Source organism: Hemitrygon akajei, chromosome 3 (assembly GCF_048418815.1).
Source record: "Hemitrygon akajei chromosome 3, sHemAka1.3, whole genome shotgun sequence".
In the NCBI taxonomy this organism is placed as follows: domain Eukaryota; kingdom Metazoa; phylum Chordata; class Chondrichthyes; order Myliobatiformes; family Dasyatidae; genus Hemitrygon; species Hemitrygon akajei.
Window position 1 is genome coordinate 19,517,893 of NC_133126.1, and position 21,101 is coordinate 19,538,993.

General features: G+C 41.4%; 1 protein-coding gene across 3 annotated transcripts in view; it reads left to right on the plus strand.

The window, feature by feature from the left end:
• Positions 1-21,101, plus strand: part of LOC140724756 (exportin-1-like) — a 126,334-nt gene that overhangs the window by 48,947 nt on the left and 56,286 nt on the right. For all 3 annotated transcript variants that reach the window (XM_073039283.1, XM_073039284.1, XM_073039285.1), the window contains 2 exons: positions 14,121-14,246; positions 16,007-16,108. In XM_073039283.1, the coding sequence (XP_072895384.1) occupies positions 14,127-14,246; positions 16,007-16,108 (222 nt within the window). In that variant the 5' untranslated portion in view covers positions 14,121-14,126. The remainder of the gene's footprint in view (positions 1-14,120; positions 14,247-16,006; positions 16,109-21,101) is intronic.

The window sequence follows — 21,101 nt, forward strand, 5'->3', positions numbered from 1 at the left end:
ACAAATAATATATATTTTTTAAAAAGTGAGGTAATGTTCATGGGTTCATTGTCCATTTAAAAATCGCATAGCAGAGGAAAAGAGGCTGTTCCTAAATTGTTGAGTGTTGAAGCCCTTCAGGCTTCTGTACTTCCTTCCTGACGGTAACAATGATAGAGGACACGCCCTGGATGATGGGGTCCCTAATAATGAACATTGCCTTTCTGAGGCACTGCTCCTTGAAGGTGTCTTGGATGCTACGGAGGCTAGTACCCAAGATGGAGCTGACTAATTTTACAACCTTCTGTAGCTTCTTATGGTCCTGTGCAATAGCCCCCTGAGGAATTGGGGATATAAAAATTATTTTGAACCTGTGTAACCTCTGGCTAAAAGAATAATTGGGACTGGATAGCAATTTTTGAACTGAAGTAAACTCTGCCTTACCAGTTCTCCCCAACTTGCAGAGAGACAATGAGAAATTGCTAACATTGTACATTGCACCCTCGTTTGACTAGGGGGAGGAGGAGGACTCACTGATGAGGACGGGAATGAACATCCATCTGTAATTAAGTCAGGGCCTAGCAAAGGGAATAACTGATGAGGTCTGGACAGCACATCCATCTGTAATTAAGCCTTGATCTAGTGGACTCTCTTAACTGTAACTAAGTTTTGCACAAACAGACTTGGTGGGCGTACCAGTTCAAGTAACATCTTGCAAGAGTAATGTATGCAGCCTAGTGTGTATAAATATACGGCTGTAACCTGAGGGAGCAGATCCACTTGTTGGATAGTGGCAGTACTTACATGCCTTCCCTCTGACAACTGGGTCTCAAACTCCTGCAGGAGGGTGCACAGTAAACTGTGGTAACTATAAGAAGCTGGTCTCCCACGTTTTATTCAGATTCGACTAACCCCCCCCCCCCGCCATGCCAAACAATTATTATCCCTCAACTATCAGGCTCTTGATCTAGAAGGGATAACTTCACTGAACTTCGCTTGCCCCATCACTGAACTGTTCCCACAACCGATGGACCTCTTCCTCTCGTGTTCTTGATATTTATTATTTGTTTATATATGTATTACTTTTTTTTCCTTTTTGTGTTTGCATAGTTTGTTGTCTTTTGCACACTGGTTGTCTGCCCTGTTGGGTGTAGTCATTCATCGATTCTGTTACGATTATTGGATTTATTGAGTATGCCTGCAAGAAAATGAATCTCAGATGACATTTATGTATGTACTTTGATAAATTTACTTTGAACTTTGCATGATGAATAGAGTGCTGGTATTAGTGAAGAAACTCTTATGCTAGTGGTCACTAACCTTTTTAAGCCCAAGATCCCCTACTTCGGCCTTAGTTCAAGGCAAGATCGACCCCAGAGCAATTAGTTACATGCATGCGCACCAGGGCAGAAAAGACCGGAAGTAAAACCCTGCAACCCGGAAATCTGTATGAACACCAGGGATACCCACCCTTTTATGCACTGCAGACCAGTTTAATATTGACAATATTCTTGCGGACCGGCCGACGGGGGGGGGGGGGGGGCAGGGGGGTGTTAAACATGACAGGAATGCAGTGATACTCGAAGCAGGTTCCTTATGTCCAGTCTATTCTGCAATTTCGCGGCTCTCGGCACTTAGCTTCTGTCCCACGCTGCTCACAAAACTCAACGCGTTTGTCTTTAAGTGCTGGGTGCTTGGACTTAAGGTACTGAAGCAGTTTTGAGGGCTTCATTGCCTCGGACAGCCTGCCGGCCCGAACTCCAGCCTCCCGTCGCCAGGTGACTTGGCCAGGTGCGGTTGGTCGTGGGTCGGGTGAGAGGACAAGGTCAGGGCCGGGGGGGGGGGGGGGGTGGCGGTCGCAGTCCAGAGAGAGCGATCGAGCGAGTGAGAAGTGTAACAGGGAGTGGGCCCGCCCCCCCACCCCATAGGATCTATCGGCTGACAAAAGTTTGTTTCAGTAGATCGCAGCGAGGGAGCTGCTCTGATACTTACGAAACCCTGAGCCCGAATTAGGTAATCTGTGAATATTTTAGCACCGGGTTCCCCGCAAACATTTGGTGTGGTAAGCAGGTGTAGAGGCAGCGCTCCAGGCCAGTAGCGACGGCACTTCCCGCCAGCCGCCCGTGTCAACCTGAAATTATTAACCTGCTCAGTTGAGGAAAAACACCAGAGACACAAGATCACCTCTGAAACGGTTTTTAATTCAGAGAGGAGTTCGCAGCCACACGCACTTCGGGCGTAAGGTAGCCAACTCCCAATTTGTCGGTTTACAAAGGTCATACTTATACCCAAAAGCAGGGTACTACATTCACAAATATGGCTACCGATTCAAATTCATCAATTGATTGGCTATTGCATAGCTAAGCATGTGAAATACTCGGAATAAGCATAGATGCAAGCGTAATACTTGGAATGGGTATGGACGCAAGCAAAACACTCGAAATAGGTATATAGCTCAGAATACTTTGCCGAACACATTGTCTTGTGGTCGCAAGGTTCCTCTTCTTTGTGGTTGCCACATGCTGTCTGGCACCTTATTTTAGCTACCTCTTCCCTGTCCTCCTCCACTTCCCCAATGACGTATCCTCTCCCTGGTCCTGTCTACATATTTTGCTACACTTACCCCTCGCCCACCTCTTCTACACGTACCCCTTACCCTCTTCACATTGTCACCCGAGGCCAACCAGTGATCCCCGGTGTGAGGGTATCACTGCGTTTAGGTGACTGATGACCTCGCGTGGGTTCAAGTTCAATAGTGGGCTGACAGGGAATGAGGAAAGGTGCAGCTGACTCATATTGTTTCCTCCCGGCCCGGTGGTTGGGGACCACTGAATTACACAGTGTAGTGCGGGGGTGGGGGGGGGGGGGGGGGGAAGAGGTACGCATGCGCGCTGGGCGGAAAGAACGGAACTAAAACCCCGCAACCCGGAAACAATCTCACAACAGTACTTGTGTATTTATTTTTCAATTTTTTTCAGGATCTACTGGGAAAGTCTCAAAGATCGACTAGTTGATCACGATTGACGGGTTGGCGACCACTATCTTATGCAGTGGTTTGTTGAGGCATGGAATCAAGCTTCTGCCAGAAATGGCTAGGATGTTAAATCCATTTTGGCTTGTAAAAGGGACGTGGATATTTATTTTTTTTAAAATGTAGTTTGGAGTGGCAGGAGGTTGGGATAAAGGGGGTAGTTTGGTGAGCTGGAGATTCAATGACCCTCAAAGCTGTAAAATTGTACAATTTTCATTACCTGGGTTAACCCGGGTATGACTACAGGAGACTGAGTGGTGTGGCTGGTGGGTCTCTATGCTTGCATGCATCATCTGGGTTGCGTTCCTGACCACTCCCCCTCCCCAGTGCTGTACACAATCTCTTCCTCTCGATCTGTTCGTTTCTTCACACATCCCAAAGACAGGTGGGCCACTAAATTGCCCCGTGAGTGGCAGAATTTTTGGGGAAAGTTGATGGAAATATGGGAAAACAAAATGGAATTGATGTAAGTGGTATGGCTTGTTTAGAGTTTAAAGCAAATTTATTATCAGAGTACATATATGTTACCTGAGATTCATTTTCTTGTGGGCATACTCAGCAAATCTATAGAATAGTAACTATAACAGGATCAATGAACAAGCACCCAACTAGGGCGTTCAACCAGTGTGCAAAAGACGACAAACTGTGCAAATACAGAAAGAAGAAATAATAATAATAATAAATAAGCAATAAATACCGAGAACATGAGATGTAGAGTACTTGAAAATGAGCCTATTGGTTGTGGGGACATGATGAGGCAAATTAAGTTATTCTCTCTGGTTCAGGAGCCTGTTCCTGAAGTTGGTGGTTGGTGACTCCTGAGGCTCCTGTACAACCTTCCTGATGGCAACAATGAGAAGAGACCATGTTCTGGGGGGTGCGAGGCCCTGGGTGCTGCTTTCCTGCGACTTCTGCAGCTGTGAGATGGAGAGTACATTGACTGGCTGCATCACGGCCTGGTATAGAAGCACCAATGCCCTGGAACAGAAAAATCGTACAGAAAGTAGTGGATATGGTCTAGTTCATCATGGATAAAGCCCTCCCCACCTCACTGAGCAGATCTACACAGTGTTGTCAGAACCAACAAGAACGATGCTTCCTGTAAAGTGTGAATGTAATTTGGGGAGAATGGTTTCAACATTTTCAGTGTCGGGGAACTATTTAACGTTTACAGTTCATGAATTGTGGGCCATGTGGGGGCAAACAGGGTAATGGCTTACATGGGCACCCTAGCCAGTGTGGAGGGGTCGGTGGGTTTGAAGATCCTATTTCCAAGTTCTGTTACTCTAGGTGGATGCATGTGGTCACTGGGGATTTTATGGGCAGCAGGACTGTTTGTGTTGTGGGAATATCTGCTGTATCCATGCCAACATGGAAACCCCACGCTGGGTGAGGAAAGTCCGGTAAAGTTCTCTGCTTTGTATTTGACAGCTTAGAGTCTGATATCAAGCACAACCAGGAACTTTCAGTGACACCTGTTTTCTATGTTCCCAGTCCCTCTGTCACTTAGGAGAGTTAGAAACAGCATTAGATTGGTCATGTCCCCTCTTTTTATTTCTTAGGCTACTGAGGAGAACTGGCTCATTCAGTAGTGGCAGGAGCATGTTGGCTGGCTTTGAGGTCAATAGGCCACTCAAATCCACCCCCAGTGTCAGCCCATCTGTTATAGAGACGTAGGTCATAGTGCAAGGAAGCAGGCACTTTGGTCCAACTGGTCAATGCTAACCAAGGTTCCCCTCTAAGCTAATCCAACTTGCCCATGTTTGGCCCGTATCCCTCTAAACCAGGGGTTCCCAACCTTTTTTATGCCACGAACTCCTGCCATTAACCAAGGGGTCCGTGGATCCCAGGTTGGGAACCCGTGCTCTAAATCTTTCCAATCCATGTGCCTGTTATATGCTAACGTATCTGCTTTATCTATTTCCTCCAGCAGCAATTTCACGTACGGCTGCCCCTCTACGTGGGGGTGAAAATTATTCCAACCCCTCAATTATATAGTGCACTTTATAAGTATTCTGCCTGTTGATTCAGTGCCAACAACTCTGAGAAATAACAAAGTTGCCCCTCAGATTCCTGATAAATCTCTCCTTAGGCCATTACCCCTTAGTACTTGATTTCTCCAGTCCTGTTGGCTGGACGTTCTCCCAGGACTGGAGAAATAGAGGGCTGTGAGACTAATGAATATCTTGCCATCACTGTGGCCTTGAAGCTAGGACAGCGAGCTGTTTACCTGCACTGCACACTTGACGTACTTTTGAATTGTACATTACTAACTTATTTGTGGTAATATTTTGTTTTATGTGCTCTGTGTGATATATGTATTATGTTTGGGCTGTGGTTTGGAGGGACGTTGTTTAGTTTGGTTATATATATGTGCAATCAGAAGTTTCGTTTAGTTGTATTTATTTACATTGGTTGTAAATATATACAGTCAGATGACAATAAACTTGAAGATGACTTGAAAAATAATTGCAGATCCTGGAAACCCTTGGTAGGTCAGGAAGCAACAGTAGAATGAGATTTGGTTTCAGTCCTATCTTGGCTGTAGTCTGTGTGGAGATTGCACGTGCTGGTTGTGAGGACGATGGGCTGCTGTGAGTTGTCCCCTAGTGTGAAGGTGACGAGTACAATCTGTAGGGAGCTGATGGGAAGGTAGGAAGGGATTTTTAAAAAAAAAGGATTAACCTGGATTATCAAGGATCAACTTTATTCACCATATACATTTACATCAATTAGGAGTTTGCTCTGATGTGTTGGTGTGACATTCATAAAAACAGCATTCAACAATTGTAATGCATGAGGATTTATAGAAAAAGAGTTTATAGGTTAAAGTACAGACATGGATATGACTGCAGGGTTTAATTGTAAATGGGAAGCTGACTGTTGGTGCAGACTCAGTGGACAAGGGGCCAGTTTCCATGCCAAATAACTAACTTTTCTAAGAATGCTGCTTGATCTGAGTCGATATGGTCTTTGTTGTTCTATTTCTCAGAGATGTTAGATACAGAATGCCTTGTTGAAAGCTAATACAAATGATGAGACTTAGGAATAGAATTAGGCCAATCGGTCCGTTGAGTCTCCTCTGCCATTCGATCATGGTTGATTTGTTTTCCCTCAGAACCTCAGTCTCCTGCCTTCTCCCCATAACCTTTGATACTTTTACTAATTAAGTACCTATCAACTTACGCTTTGAATGTGCCCAATGACTTTTCTTCCACAGCCGTCTGTGGCAATAAATTCCACAGCTCCACCACCCTCTGGCTAAAGTAATCACTCTTCATCTCTTTTCTCAAAGGGTGTCCTTCTCTGAGTCAGAAGGACGTGTGTTCATGTCCCACTCCAGATATATAAACACACGTATAGGCACGTAGATGAAAGGAAAATGAAGGGCACTGTAGGAGGGAAGGGTTAGATTGATCTGACTGTAGGTTTCAAGGTTGATCCAACTCTATGGGCCAAGGAGCCTGTACCGTGTTCTCAGAGCAATGTGCACTGGTGTATGATCTCAGAACTGTCTCTGCCTTGCCAGGTAAATGCTATAATTGGAGTAAAGGGTAAGATTTCTTCAGCGTTCTAAATAATTAATGCAAGCATTGTTGGCATTATAGCATTGCTGCTTGTGAGATCGTGCTGTGCGCTGGTGGTACCCAGCGTGATGCATCCCTCTCTTCTTGGCTTCATCAGTTAGGCACAGTTTTGAGCTTCTTAGCAGAAGCTTTTGGACAGTCTGGCTCTGGTGTAGCTCCCTGTGAACCCTACTCCCCCAAGCTAGAAACTTGGTGTGCATAGTTCATTTGGGGCTGTGGATGATAGTGGCATGCTACTGTCTCACAACTCCACTGACCCAGGTTCGATTCTGGCTGCTGGTGTAAACCTGATCTCCAAATTGCCAATGTGGGTTTCCCCTGGGTGTTCCAGTTTCATTCAACGGTGTGTTGGCTTTTTTTAGTCCGGGGGTTTGAGTTCAAGTGCTGTGACGTAATGTTGCAACTCAATAAGACCCTGGTCAGACTGCTCTTGGAGTGTTGTGCTCAGTTCTGGTCGCCTCATTACAGGAACAATGTACAAGGGTGCATAGGAGATTTACCAGAATGCTGCCTGGATTGCAGAACACGTCTTAGGATAGGTCGAGTAAGTAAAAGGCTTTTCTCTTTCGCACGGAGGATGAGAGGTGATTTATGTATAAGATGATGGGAAGCATAGATAAAGTGGACAGCCAGCAACATTTTCCCAGAGTGGAAATGGGTAATACATGAGGGGATAAGCTTAAGTTGATTGGAGGAAAGTGTAGGTAGAATATTAGAGGTATATTTTTTACACTAGGTGGTATGGAGTAGAGGGGGTGCCTGGCTGGTAGAGGCAGATTCATTGCAACATTTAGATAGGCAAATTAGTCATTATTTTTAACAGGGTTACTCCAATCTATAGTAATACCTAACCTTTCAACTTTTGTAGTACCTTGGGGAATCTTTTTAAAATTCTCCATGTTGCTATGTGTCTCCCCCCTGATTGTCCAGGCAAAGAAAGAAAGATAAAAGAAAAATAGATTATAAAGAAAAAAATAACAAAATACCCCCTACTAATGTTGTGAATAAAAAAAAACATTACCCCCCTCCGTTGTACGGGTCATGGCAATTGCCATGATTACACACGTGAGTCCTATAGCAATCGATCCGAAGTTCCCCCAGCTCCCCGTAACAAAAAAGAAAGGAAAGGAAAAAATATAAGAAAGGAAAAAATAATATCACTACTCTTGATTAATATTTCTCAAATTTTTACCTTTCTCACCCTGTATCATATAATTAAGAATATATTTAACTATTCTTCTGTCCTTAAACATTCCATCAACTCCATTCACTGTCCCTGTCTTCATCTTTAATCCGTTTCACTTTTAAATCTTTGGCTGTGGTTAGCGAATATTTGGGAGTTCTTGTGCAAATTCTTCCGCATCCCGATAATCAGTAAAAACATCTTCTTTTTCCGTCATCCAAAAAAATTATCAGGGTTGCCGGGTGGCGCAATATAAATTTATAACCTTTTTCCCATAGAACTTTTTTCGCTGTGTTAAATTCCTTCTTTCTCTTCAAAAGCTCATAACTTATATCAGGATAGAAAAGAACTATTTTCCCTTCTATCATCAATGGCCCGTTTCTCTTTCTGGCACATTGGGCAGTCGCCTTCAGGATCTTTATCTTGATATCTTAAGCATTTTATCAAGATTGATCGTGGGTTTTGATCAACTTGAGGTCTTGGTCTTAAGGCTCTGTGAGCCCTTTCAATTTCAATTAACTGGGTTCCTTCTTCCATTTCCAAAATTTCCGGAATCCATTTTTGAAAAAATTTTATTGGATCCTCTCCCTGTATACCTTCTTTAAGTCCAACAATCTTAATATTATTTCGTCTGCTAAAATTTTCAAGTACATCCACTTTTTCCAACAACCGTTCTCTTTCTGATGTCCAGGCAGAAATATTATCTTCCAATTTATTCACTCTATCAATGGTGTCTCCGGTTGTTTCGTCCAAGTTTTTAATTTTCTTGTCCATTTTGTCCTGTCTTTTCATCATTTTATCAAACATCTTTGTTTGTCTCTTCATCTTCGTCTGATTTATCCAGAGAATCTGATTCCACCTCATAATTCACTTTCACTTTGAGTTCCGATCATTGCTGAGATTTGTAGTTTGAGTTGCTCATGTTTGCGCATGCCCCTTCCTTCACGCATGCGCAATTCCTGTTGCTCTTTTTTCTGGGAAACGGTTGATGTTGCCGCAGTTTCCTGTTCTGTATCGCCGGAGGTAAATTGCACTTGAGCCCGAGGCTCTTTCATGGCGGCCGGCCTTGATTCTTTTCCAACTTGTATTGTCTTCAAAGTAGTAATTTTCTTCTGCTTCTGTTTAGGAGGCATATCTTAAGACAATCCTGAGTAGTTTATAAGTAATTTTTAAAAAGTATTTACTAACTTTTCTTCACTTAAACATTATTTTACTGGTTTTTTACGGGAGAGCTGGATTTCCATGTCTCGATCCTACGTCATCACATGACATCCCCCAAGTTTTTAAGTTTTAATGTTAATGGGCTTAATGGACTGGTGAAAAGAAAAAGAATTTTAACATGCATTAAGAAAATGAAAATAGATATAGCTTTTTTTTTAACAAGAAACACACTTAACAGAGATAGAACATCAGAAATTAAAGAGAGATTGGGTCAGAAATGTTATTGCAGCTTCATTTAATTCAAAGGCGAGGGAAGTTGCAATTTTGGTTAATAAAACTTTACCAATTAAAATACAAAATGTATTAATTGATTCTGCAGGGAGATATGTAATTATACATTGTCAATTTTTTTCAGAACTATGGACTCTTATGAATATTTATGCACCAAATGAAAATGATGTAAAATTTACACAAGAGGCCTTTTTGAATTTGGCTGACGCACATGACAAAATATTAATAGGTGGAGATTTTAATTGTTGTCTAGACCCAGTTTTAGATAGATCAACAAAGGTTGTTACAAAATCAAAAGTAGCAAAATTAACTTTATCATTGATGAAAGATTTAAATTTGATTGATATATGGAGAAGAATTAATCCAAAAGAAAGAGATTACTCATTTTATTCAAATAGACATAAAACTTATTCAAGGATAGATTTTTTCCTATTATCAATGAATATTCAAGACAGAGTGAAAAATATGGAATATAAAGCAAGAATATTGACAGATCATTCCCCCTTGACAATGACAATGATAATGATGGATAAAGAGGAATCGATTTACAGATGGAGATTTAATTCAATATTATTAAAACGTCAAGATTTTTGTGATTTCATGAAAAAGTAGATTCAGTTTTTTTTAGATACAAATTTACATTCAGTTGATGATAAATTTATAGTATGGGAGGCAATGAAGGCATATTTGAGAGGCCAGATAATAAGTTATACTTCTAAAATTAATAAGAAATATATGGTAGAAATAGATCAATTGGAAAAAGGGATTACAAAATTAGAAAAAGAATCTCAAAGATATATGACAAGAAAAACAAAGACAACTTGTTAACAAGAAGTTACAATATAATACACTTCAGACATATCGAACAGAAAAAGCAATTATGAGAACTAAACAGTGATATTACGAACTAGGTGAAAGATCACACAAGATTCTTGCTTGGCAGTTAAAAACAGACCAGATTTCCAAAACAATAAATGCAATTAGAACAAGTGTAAATAAAATTACTTATAAACCTTTAGAAATTAATGAAACTTTTAAGAATTTTTATTCTGAACTGTATCAATCAGAATCACAAAATGATAATGTTGAGATAGAAAGGTTTTTATCACAAATAACTCTTCCAAAATTGAATTCGGAAGAACAGAAGTGATTAGATATGCCTTTTACATTAAAAGAGGTCGAAGAAGCTCTAGGATCACTTCAGAGTAATAAATCCCCAGGAGAGGATGGTTTTCTGCCCGAATTTTATAAAAAGTTTAAAGATTTACTAATTCCTCCTTTTATGGAGTTAATATACCAAGCGGAAAGAACGCATAAACTTCCAGAATCTTTTTCGACAGCTATTTTAATAGTATTGCCAAAAAAAGATAGAGGTCATTTAAAACCAACATCATATAGACCTATTTCTTTGTTGAATACCGACTATAAAATAATAACAAAAATTTTATCTAATAGATTATCTAAATACTTACCAAAATTAATACATATGGATCAAACAGGATTTATCAAAAATAGACAATCGGCAGATAATGTAACTCGGTTACTTAGCATAATTCATTTGGCACAGAAGAGGGAGGAAATGAGTGTGGCAGTTGCCTTAGATGCAGAAAAAGCATTTGATAGATTGGAATGGGTTTTTTTATTTAAGGTATTGGAAAAATATGGATTAGGAGTATCTTTTATAAAATGGATTAAAACCTTAAATACTAATCCCAAAGCTAAAGTAGTGACAAATGTTCAAATTTCAACATCATTTCAGTTAACAAGGTCAACTAGACAAGGTTGTCCATTATCACTTGCTTTATTTGTGTTGGCGATAGAACCATTAGCTGAATTAATTAGAACGGACCCAGATATTATGGGTTTCAGAGTTAACCAGGAAGAATATAAGATTAATTTATTTGCTGACGATGTTTTGCTTTATTTAACAAACCCATTGTATTCGCTGCATAAATTATCTTCTAGATTGGAAGAATATGGGAAAATATCAGGCTACAAAATAAATTGGGATAAAAGTGAAATTCTACCCCTTACTAAGGGAGATTATAGTCAATGTCGACTAATAACTCAATTTAGATGGCCGATAAATGGTATAAAATATTTAGGTATAAGAGTTGATAATGATATAAAGAATTTATATAAATTAAATTATTTACCATTATTGAAAAAAATTCAAGAAGATCTTGATAAATGGATGACGTTACCAATAACATTAGTAGGCAGAGTAAATGCTGTAAAAATGAATATATTCCCTAGATTACAATATTTATTCCAAACACTACCAATACAATTACCGCAGAAGTTTTTTCAAGAGTTAAATAAATGTGTGAGGAAGTTCCTTTGGAAAGGTAAGATGTCAAGAATATCGTTGGAAAAATTGACATGGAAATTTGACCTAGGAGGGTTACGTTCCAAACTTTAAGAATTATTATAAAGCAAATCAACTTAGATTTATTGCATTTTTTTTGATGAAGATAAATTTATTCCTTTTACTATGGATAACCAACTTTTATACAGTTGGTTTCAAAAAGGGATTAGGTATATAGGAGATTGTTTTGAAGGAGGTATATTAATGTCATTTGATCAATTAAAGAATAAATACAAAATATCAAACAACACTCTTTTTTGTTATTTCCAATTAAGGGCTTATTTTAGAGATAAATTGGGTCAAACAATGTTATTGCCGAAACCTAATGAAATAGAAACTTTAATTCAAAAAGGAAAAATTAAAAAAATTATTTCTTGTATGTATAGTTTGATTCAAAAACAGGCAATTAAACAAGGAATTCATAAGTCAAGACAAAAATGGGAAACTGATTTGAATATTAAAATTGAAGAAACAAGTTGGTCAAGACTATGTCTTGACAGTATGACAAATACAACAAATGTCCGGTTAAGATTAGTGCAATATAATTTTTACATCAATTATATATTACACCACCAAAAATAAATAAATTAAACCCAGATTTATCTGATCAATGTTTCCGATGTACTCAAGAAATTGGTACTTTTTTACACTCTACTTGGTCTTGTTTTAAAATTCAACCTTTTTGGACAAATTTAAGAATTTTATTGGAACAAATTATTGGAATACAACTTCCACGTAATCCAACATTATTTTTACTAGGCGATATTGAAGGGATAAAACCTAAATCCAAACTGAATAAATATCAGAAAGAATTCATAAAAATTGCATTGGCAGTAACCAAAAAGGCTATTGCAGTTATTTGGAAATCGGATTCCTATTTAAGTATAGATCGTTGGAAGAATGAAATTTTTAGCTGCATTCCACTTGAAAAAATTATTTATAATTTAAGAGGTAAATATGAAATATTTCTGAAAATTTGGTGCCCTTATTTACAAAAAATAGGATTAAATATATAGGTGCTCCGAAGATAAAATTATTGGTTATCTGGGGAAATAAATAAATATACATATTAAAGCTATTATGAACTCCATGGAGCATGTGGGGATCTTCTGCTATCCAGGCATTCTTTCTTTCTTTTTTCTTCTCTTTTTTTTCTATAGGGATATGTTAGGGGGGAGGGGGAAGGGTTGATAATTTTTAAAATAATTTTCTTTCCTTCTGTAACCTATTTGAAAATTCAATAACATTTTTTTATAAAAAAACATTTAGATAGGCAGATGAATGAAAGAAAATGGAGAACTATAAGGGTTAAATGAAGAAGGTTTAAGAAGTCAGCTAACATCATGGTTGAAAGGGTCTCTACTCTTTGATGTTTTATGTTCCTCCCATAACCCAAAGATTTGCTTGTTGGTAAAGAGTGGTGCAGAGTTGATTGGGTTGGTATGTTTGAGAAAGTGAGACAGAACCTTTATTTGGGAGGAGATGTGAATGATGGGTTTGCTGTGACAACTTGCATTGACTCAGTGGCCAATGGCATTCTTCCATGTCATGAGGACACCTTAGTAATCATTAATGTGGCATAACCAAATGGAAAGTGGCACCCCTTCTATCCAGTGCACATTTAATGTTGAGGGTGGTTGCAGCAATGTTCCTCAGAGTTCTGTCCCCAGCTTGCTCCCACTGCCTGGAGCCAAACTTGGAAAATTTGTGGAAGGGTTGCGGTTTTTTTTTTGAGATACAGCATGCAATCAGCCTTTCTGGCCCTTCGAGTCATCCCACCCAGCAATCCTCTGATTTAATCCCAGCCTAATCACGGGACAATTCACAATGGCCAATTAACCTAGCAACCAGTACGTCTTTGGACTGTGGGAGGAAACCGGGTCACCCGGAGGAAATCTTTGTAGTCACGGGGAGAACATAAAAGCATCCTTCACAATCTGTCCATAAGAGTTTTAATATCTTTTACACTTGTAAGCCCTGATAAAGGGTCTTAACCCAAAACAGCAACTGTCCATAGGTGCTGCCTGACCCTTCCCGAGTTCCTTCAGCTTTGTGTGTGCATATAACTTCAGAGTCAGAGTTGCATTTGGTGAATTGGAGCTGAATTTGGCGACACAGTTGCGTGGTAGTTAGCGCAGTGCTTTATAGGGCCAGCTGTAAGATCAGGCTTGATTTCTGCTGTTGTCTGTAAGGAGTTTGTACGTTCTCCCCGTGAAGGCGTGGATTTCCTCCAGGTGCTCCGGTTTCCACCCACATTCCAAAGATGTACGGTTAGAGTTGGTGAGTTGTGGGCATGCTATGTTGGTGCTGGAAGCACGGTGACACTTGTGGGCTCCCAGCACAATCCACGCTGATTTGATTTGACTCAGGCGATGCATTTTTCACGTGTTTCCATGTGTCAAATCTAATTGTTTTAACTTTAAGAACGTGATAATTAACTGCTGCTCTTGTTGGAGGTAGAGACAATTCCTGAGAAATTGTACTTCGTATTTATTCTTTCTGCATCTCTCTTTCTTGCAGGACCCCATGCCAACAATTATGACTACCGACCACCCTGCACGTCAGCTTCTGGATTTTAACCAGAAGCTCGACATCAATCTGTTGGATAACGTGGTAAATTGTCTATATCATGGGGAAGGCCCTCAGGTGAGATTAACCATTGGGTGACCTCTCTTTCCCCTTGTCAGTGGGTCTTGTGCGTGGGTTTGCACTAGTTAACGTGCTGCAATGAACGGTGTGATTGCAGTGCCGAGGGTGAAGAGGACATTTGGATTCAAGTTTGGGTTATAGTTCCGTTGCTGGCTTTTAGGGCAGCAGTGAAGGTTGGCAGTGTTCAGGGCTTCCTTCATCATGCTGGTTGCTCCCTCTTGGTTTTTGCCACTGTCAGTCACGGGTGGGAACTCAGGATAACGGTCGCACACAGGTGAAGGATTCTTCATTGGACCCATCAGGGTTGTTGACCCTGAGCCGAACCCCTGAACCTGGAGGATCCGTGGACCGCAGACAAGAGGAAGTCTGCAGATGACGGAAATCCGAGCAACCCACGCAAAATGCTGGAGGAACTCAGCCGGCCGGGCAGCATCTATGGAAAAGAGTAAGCAGTCGACGTTTCTTTTCTGTCTGGTCCTGATGCAGGGTCTTGGCTTGAAATGTCGACTGTTCTCTTTTCCGTAAATGCTGTCTGGCCTGCTGAGTTCCTCCAGCAATTTGTGTGTGTTGATCTGTGGGCCACTGTTAGTCTGGCTTCCTCCCTTTGATCAGTTTGGCATGGGTGAGCCTACCAAGAGCTAAAACATACAACCTTGGCTCCAGCCAACGTAGCTGTCTGGGTTATTGAGGCGCCAAGCCGCTGAACCTTACAAAAGGTTCCTATGGTCCTCTTGGAGAATTATCACCTACGTGCCATATGAAATCCTTTGCTTGCATGAAGCTCACTGAATAAACTGTAAAATAAGTGAAACTGTAGACACAGCGATGAGCACAAAGCAACGAGTGAAAAAGAAAAGTGAAGAAGTGCAATAACTGAGAGAGGTATTGGTATGCATTCAAAAATAGGGCAGCTCTGCTGGGGAGGGGTTGTGAAAGTCATTGGTTCTGATTTGTGGGCATGTTGCCAGGACTGGGAAATTGTCATTCTGAGGAAATACTGGAAAGACTGGTGTGGTTTTGGGTAGCAGGGTGGAGATGCGTCTCTACCAAAGCAGGGATAAGCTGCTCCTTCCCTCTGCTCGCCCGCAGGTCACCCCTGGGCAAGGTGTAGCACCTGCTTAGCCCCTGATCAGGGTCACGTGAAGCCATGGGAGCAGGTGGTCGTCTGAGCAACTGGTGCATATCACAAGTCCTGGTTATGTGACCACTGGTGCCAGGCAGGCAAACTCTGAAGAGTATTGATAATGGCTGGGGTGACCTGTCTTGTAAAGACACTGTCCAGAAGAAGGCATTGGCAAGCCACTTCTGTAGGAAAATTTGCCAAGAACAGTTGCAGTCATGGAAAGACCGTGATTGCTTTTGTCTTACGACACAGCACATAAAGAACGAGTGATGTAGTTTTAAGAGCAGGGGAGACTCAGCTGAGTTTCCTAAAGTTGTGTGTCTGTGACAGAAAATAAATGGGGAGGACATATTTTACTTGGCAGAAACAACAAGACAGAGGAATAGAATTGTAGTAATTGGTGGAAGAATGGGGCTGGGGGGTGTATGGGTAAAACTTTTCCCCCAGTGGATGGTAGGGTTCTGGACTTCTACTGTCCAAAAGGGGGGTACAGGAAGAACCTTCATCTCACTTTAAAATTATTTGAATCCATGCTTGAACAGTTGTGACCTGCTCTGGAAGTGGGGATTGGGCTATTGTGGAAATGGTGGACTGATGGTTGGTGAATTCCACTGCTTCTGATTCTTCTCCTTAGCAACGGATGGCGCAGGAAATACTAACTCATTTGAAGGAGCATCCAGACGCTTGGACCAGGGTGGACACTATTCTAGAGTTTTCCCAGAATATGAACACAAAGGTAAGTTAAGTGTCGCAAGTTAAAACTACATGTTATTAAACAAGATAAAAGGGAATTAAAAAAAAAATCCTGCTTGTTTCTTAAAAGGCAATAGATGAACCATTCCTCATTGCCTGTACCTTCTGAGGAGAGCTGCTAATTGGCCACTGAACCAGAATCAAAGAATTGTCAGAGCATGGAAAGAGACCAGTCAGCTTGTCAAATTGAACTGGCCGTATGTCAGGGCAATCCAGCAAGTTCCACTCCAGCTCTTTCCCCCCCCCCAGAATCCTTGACTTTCTTTCCACTTGGGTACCGAGCTAACTTCCCTTTTGAACACTACAGCTGACTCTGCCTCCAGGCCTTCTTTTAGTGATGTATCCCAGACCTTGCCCACTCACTCTGGGGGAAAAATAGGTATTTCTTGTCACCTCTGCTCTTTGACCTTTTCTGCCAGTAGATCAACTCTGACCCCATCATGGTTTTAAATACACTGCCAGATGTCTCCCTGGCCTTCTCCGTTCTAGCAACTATCTCAGCCTCTTCAGTCTGTCCACATGACTAGTGTCCTTTGTCACTGGAATCATTCCCTGTTGCTCTATCACTGAATTCCTTCTACACCCACTTAGAAGTCTTAAAGTGCACTGCCCAAAATGGGACACAAAGCTCCAGCTGTTAACCAAAGTCAGTGTGAGTGTTCACATTATTTCCAAAAGACCGAGGAACAAAACTAGGCCAATTGACTCTGCCCTGCCATTTGATCATGGCTGATTTATTTCCCCTCTTAACCCCATTTTTCTGTCTTCTCCCAATAACCTTTGATGCCCTTACCAATGAAGTGCATATCTACCTCTGCTTTAAATATACCAAATGATATACATCTTCCCCAGCCATATGACTCAATGAATTCCATAGATTCAACACCCTCTGGCTAAAGAAATTCCTCCTCGTCTCTGTTCTAAAAGGAACATCCTATTATCAGGATGTGCCGTTTGGTCCTACACTCTCCCAGTATTGGAAACATCTCCATGTCCAGTCTGTCCAGGGCCTTTCAGTATTTGACATGTTTCAATGAGATCCCTTCTCTTTCTTCTGAACTCCAGTGAGTACAAGCCCAGAGCCATCAGATAGTCCCCAAATGTTAACCCTTTCATTTCCAAGATCATCCTCATAAATCCCCTCTGGACACTCTGCAATGCCAGCACATCCCTTCTTAGAAATGGGGTCCAAAACTGCTCTCAAATTGCAAATGTCCTTCCTTCTATTCTCTTAATTGTAAAGTCCAGAGCCCTATGTCTTTTTTAATCACTTTCTCAGTCTGCCCTGCTGCTTCTCAATGAACAATGCACAAATACCCCGACTTTTCATTCCCCTTTTGAAGTTTTCTTCTAATGTATATTGCCTCTTATTCTTCCTACCCTAATTGTAGCACTTTGTAATTCTCAGTGCTAAATTTTAGCCAACCACCTGCTCGTTCTCCAATTCTTTTGAGTCTAATACTATCCTTGGATGCAGCCATCCGATGCCACATTTTCTTGCAGGTTAAACCATTGCACTATTGGTGACAAACTAACTTTGGGTGCTGTGGTAGCGTAACAGTTAGCGAGACGCTTGCAGCTCGGGGAGGTTCAGAGTTCAGTTCCAGTGCTGTTCTGTAAGGAGTGTCTGTACGTCCTGCTGGTGTGTGTTTTTTTTTGTTGTCTTTTCCAATTCCCTCCCACAATACAAAGATGTATTTCTAGGTTAATGGGTCGTTGTAAATTGTCCTGTGGTTAGGTTAGGGTTAATCAGATTTGTCGGGGTTGTTGGGAGGCCGGAAGGGCCCTCTCTGCACTGTATCGCTAACTGAATAACAAATTAGGAGCTTTTGTTGAAAGGCCCAGTGCAGTTCTTGGCATTAGTTTTCCTTTCAGGCTCAGGTAGATGGAAATCTTGAAGAGAAGCGGGTTCTCTTCTCAGAACCCAGAGGTAGGCTGCCAACACTTGGAACTTGTTCTGCCATTTAAGGATATGCCATAGATCTGTATCTTTTTTTTAAATGCTAAAATAGAAATTGCTGGAAGAACTCACCCAGTCAGCAGCTTCTGGGGAAAGGGAAAGCAGCCAACAGTTGGATCAGAAACCCTTTCCCTGAACTGGGGAAAGAGTGGAGATTTATGTTTTACAAACCACAGCTGAGGGCGGAGGAGAGGTGCAGATGAAAGACAGGTCAGGTGCTAAGGAGCAGGAGCATTGATCATCACCAAGAAAAAAGATACAAGCATGACTGTGAGAACAGGAGCCTCAGATCCCACACCAGCAGGTTCAGGAAGTTATTAAAACATAGAAACTTTACATGTGCCAACCATGTAACCTACTCTAGAAACTGCCTAGAATTGACCTTGCACATAGCCCTCTATTTTTCTAAGCTCCACATACCTATCTAAGAGGCTGTTTTAAGACCTTATTTTATCCGCTTCCACCACTGCCGGCGGCAGTGCATTCCACGCACCCACCGCTCTCTGTGTGAAAAACTTACCCCCTGACATCTCCTTGGTACCTATTTCCAAGCACCTGAAAACTATGCTCCCTCATGTTAGCCGTTTCAGCCCAGGGAAAAAAAAATCTCTGGCTATCCACATGATCGATGCCCCTCATAATCTTATACACCTCCATCAGGTCACCTCTCAATCTCTGCCGCTCCAAGGAAAAAAAAGCCAAGTTCACTCAACCTATTCTCATAAGGTATGCCCTCCAATCCAGGTAACATCCTTGTAACTCTCCTCTGCACTCTCTCTGAAATGTCCACTATATTTATTATTCAACAATCATCAGGCTTCTGAGCCACTGTGGCTATTCTAACTCACCTTGACGCTGAACTGACTCCACAAAGCAATAGAAGTCTACGAGTTGAAGTAGTGAGTTGCAGTAGAACTCTACAACTCTTATTTATAGTTTTTCATAATTTCTATTGTATTTCTTTAGATGCCTCTAAATGCCTGCAAGAAAACTAATCTCAAGATGGGTGTATGGTGACATAGACAATACTTAAACAATAAATGTACTTCGAATTTGAACTTTGAATGGGAAACATTGAGAAATCAGTTCTCCTGACGTCAGGGAGATTGGTTTTCATTCCAGAAGATTGCACAAGTGCCTAGATGAAAGATAAGACGTACCTCCTTCCACCCTTGGTTCCATAACCCTCATGTAACACTCCCAACCAGATGGCACTCTCACCCAGCCTTTGGGAAGAGGGAGTTCAGGCGATTTGCTGTATCTGGAAAAAATTGTGTCTTATCTTTCATGGATTCAGGAGGCCCTAAAGTCCTTTCTGGTGGTGGAATTATTTGGAAGCACAGCCTGTGTGAATGAGGAACAGGGATTTGTATTATCCAAGGGAGATGGGAGGATTGAGGAAAGAGGTTGGGATCTGGGTCTCACTGCATCTAAGTGGCACTTAGTCCATCTTCGTTACTTAAAGCATGGTTTTCACAATGTGTTCTTTAGAACTACAACATTAAGTGACTGGAGGTTTTAACTTTGAAACAGAGAATTCTGTGAACAGCCGTCTCAAATGGTGCATTGACACCTACTGGTGGAATGACTTTGTCTTGAGGTGGAGAACAAATATGTTTTGACTTGTTTAGAGATATAGCAGGTTAACAGGTCCTTCTGGCCCAACGAGCCTGCACTGCCCAATTAATCAGCTAATCCATACGTCTTTAGAATGTGGGAGAAAACCTGCTCGGTCACGGGGAAAATGTACAAGTTCCTCAGATGGTGGTGGAATTGAATCTGAGTCACTGGCGCTATAATAGTGTCATGCTAAGCTCAATGTTACCAGGCCCTCAAAACTTGTGTTTTGTCATTGAGCCATTATTTTGTCTGGGGTACCCATCGAGCAAACTGAAGCTAACATTGTTTTTACCCCATTGACAGTCTATAAGGTGTTATTTGGTCTGTCCCTCCATGCAGTTGCCCTCCTTGACCGAGTTGGCTCTTGATTACCCAACTAGAGAATGGAGATGGTCTTGGACCATCAAGTCCCTTCCTTTCCACTTCCACCATTGTCTTCACCCCCATCCTCACCCCAGGAAGTTGTACGTTCAACCAGATCCCCACATTGGTAAAGTCTTTTGAGTTGTGTCTGGGTGGGGTCTTGTCTGTGGTTCTGATGAAGCTGTGTGACTGTGGTATTCTCTTTTTTTGTCACTCTATAAATCTGTGGTTGTCCACAGCTTTCCAGATGTCACTGAGGCTGTGCAAGCATTGGATGCTGTGTGGTTTAATGCAGCTGGTGACCATCCTCAGCTGCCGGTCAGCATGGGGACCAGTTGTTTTGCCTGGGATAGATGCCCGAAGTTCTCCAGGACAGGCAAGGAGGCTCTGTCAGTGACTTCTAAGTGGTATTGTGATGCTCTTCTTAGAAGGTAATTTAGGGTATGAGCAGTTTTGGATCCCTGAACTAGGAAAAGGTTTGGAGAGGGTCCAGAGGAGGTTCATGAGAATGATTCTGAGAATGAAAGGGTTAACTGTGAGGCGTGCTTGATGATTCTGAGCCTGTACCTGCTGGAGTTTGGAAGAGGTGATAGGGATTTCATTAAAACCTGTGGAATATTGAAAAGCCTAGATAGAGTGGATGTGGAGAGGTTGTTTCTTATAGCAAGGGATTCTAAGACTGGGTGGCACAGCTTCAGAATAGAAGGACACCCATTTCAAACAGAGATGAGGAATTTCTTTAGCCAAAGAGTGGTGAATCTGTGGAATTTATTGCTGCAGATGAATGTGGAGGCCATCATTGAGTATATTTAAGGCGGAGGTTGATAGGTTCTTAATTAGTTAGGGCTTTGAAGGTTACGAGGAATGGGGTTAAAAGGGATAATAAATCAGCCCTGATAGAATGGCATAGCAGAATCAATGGGCTGAGTGGCCTATTTCTGCTTCTGTGTCTTCTGCTTTAAATCAGAAAATATAGTGTTGTGTTTAGTGTAGTGGATATAGAGTAGTAGAGTTAGTGTTACCAGTCTGTTAC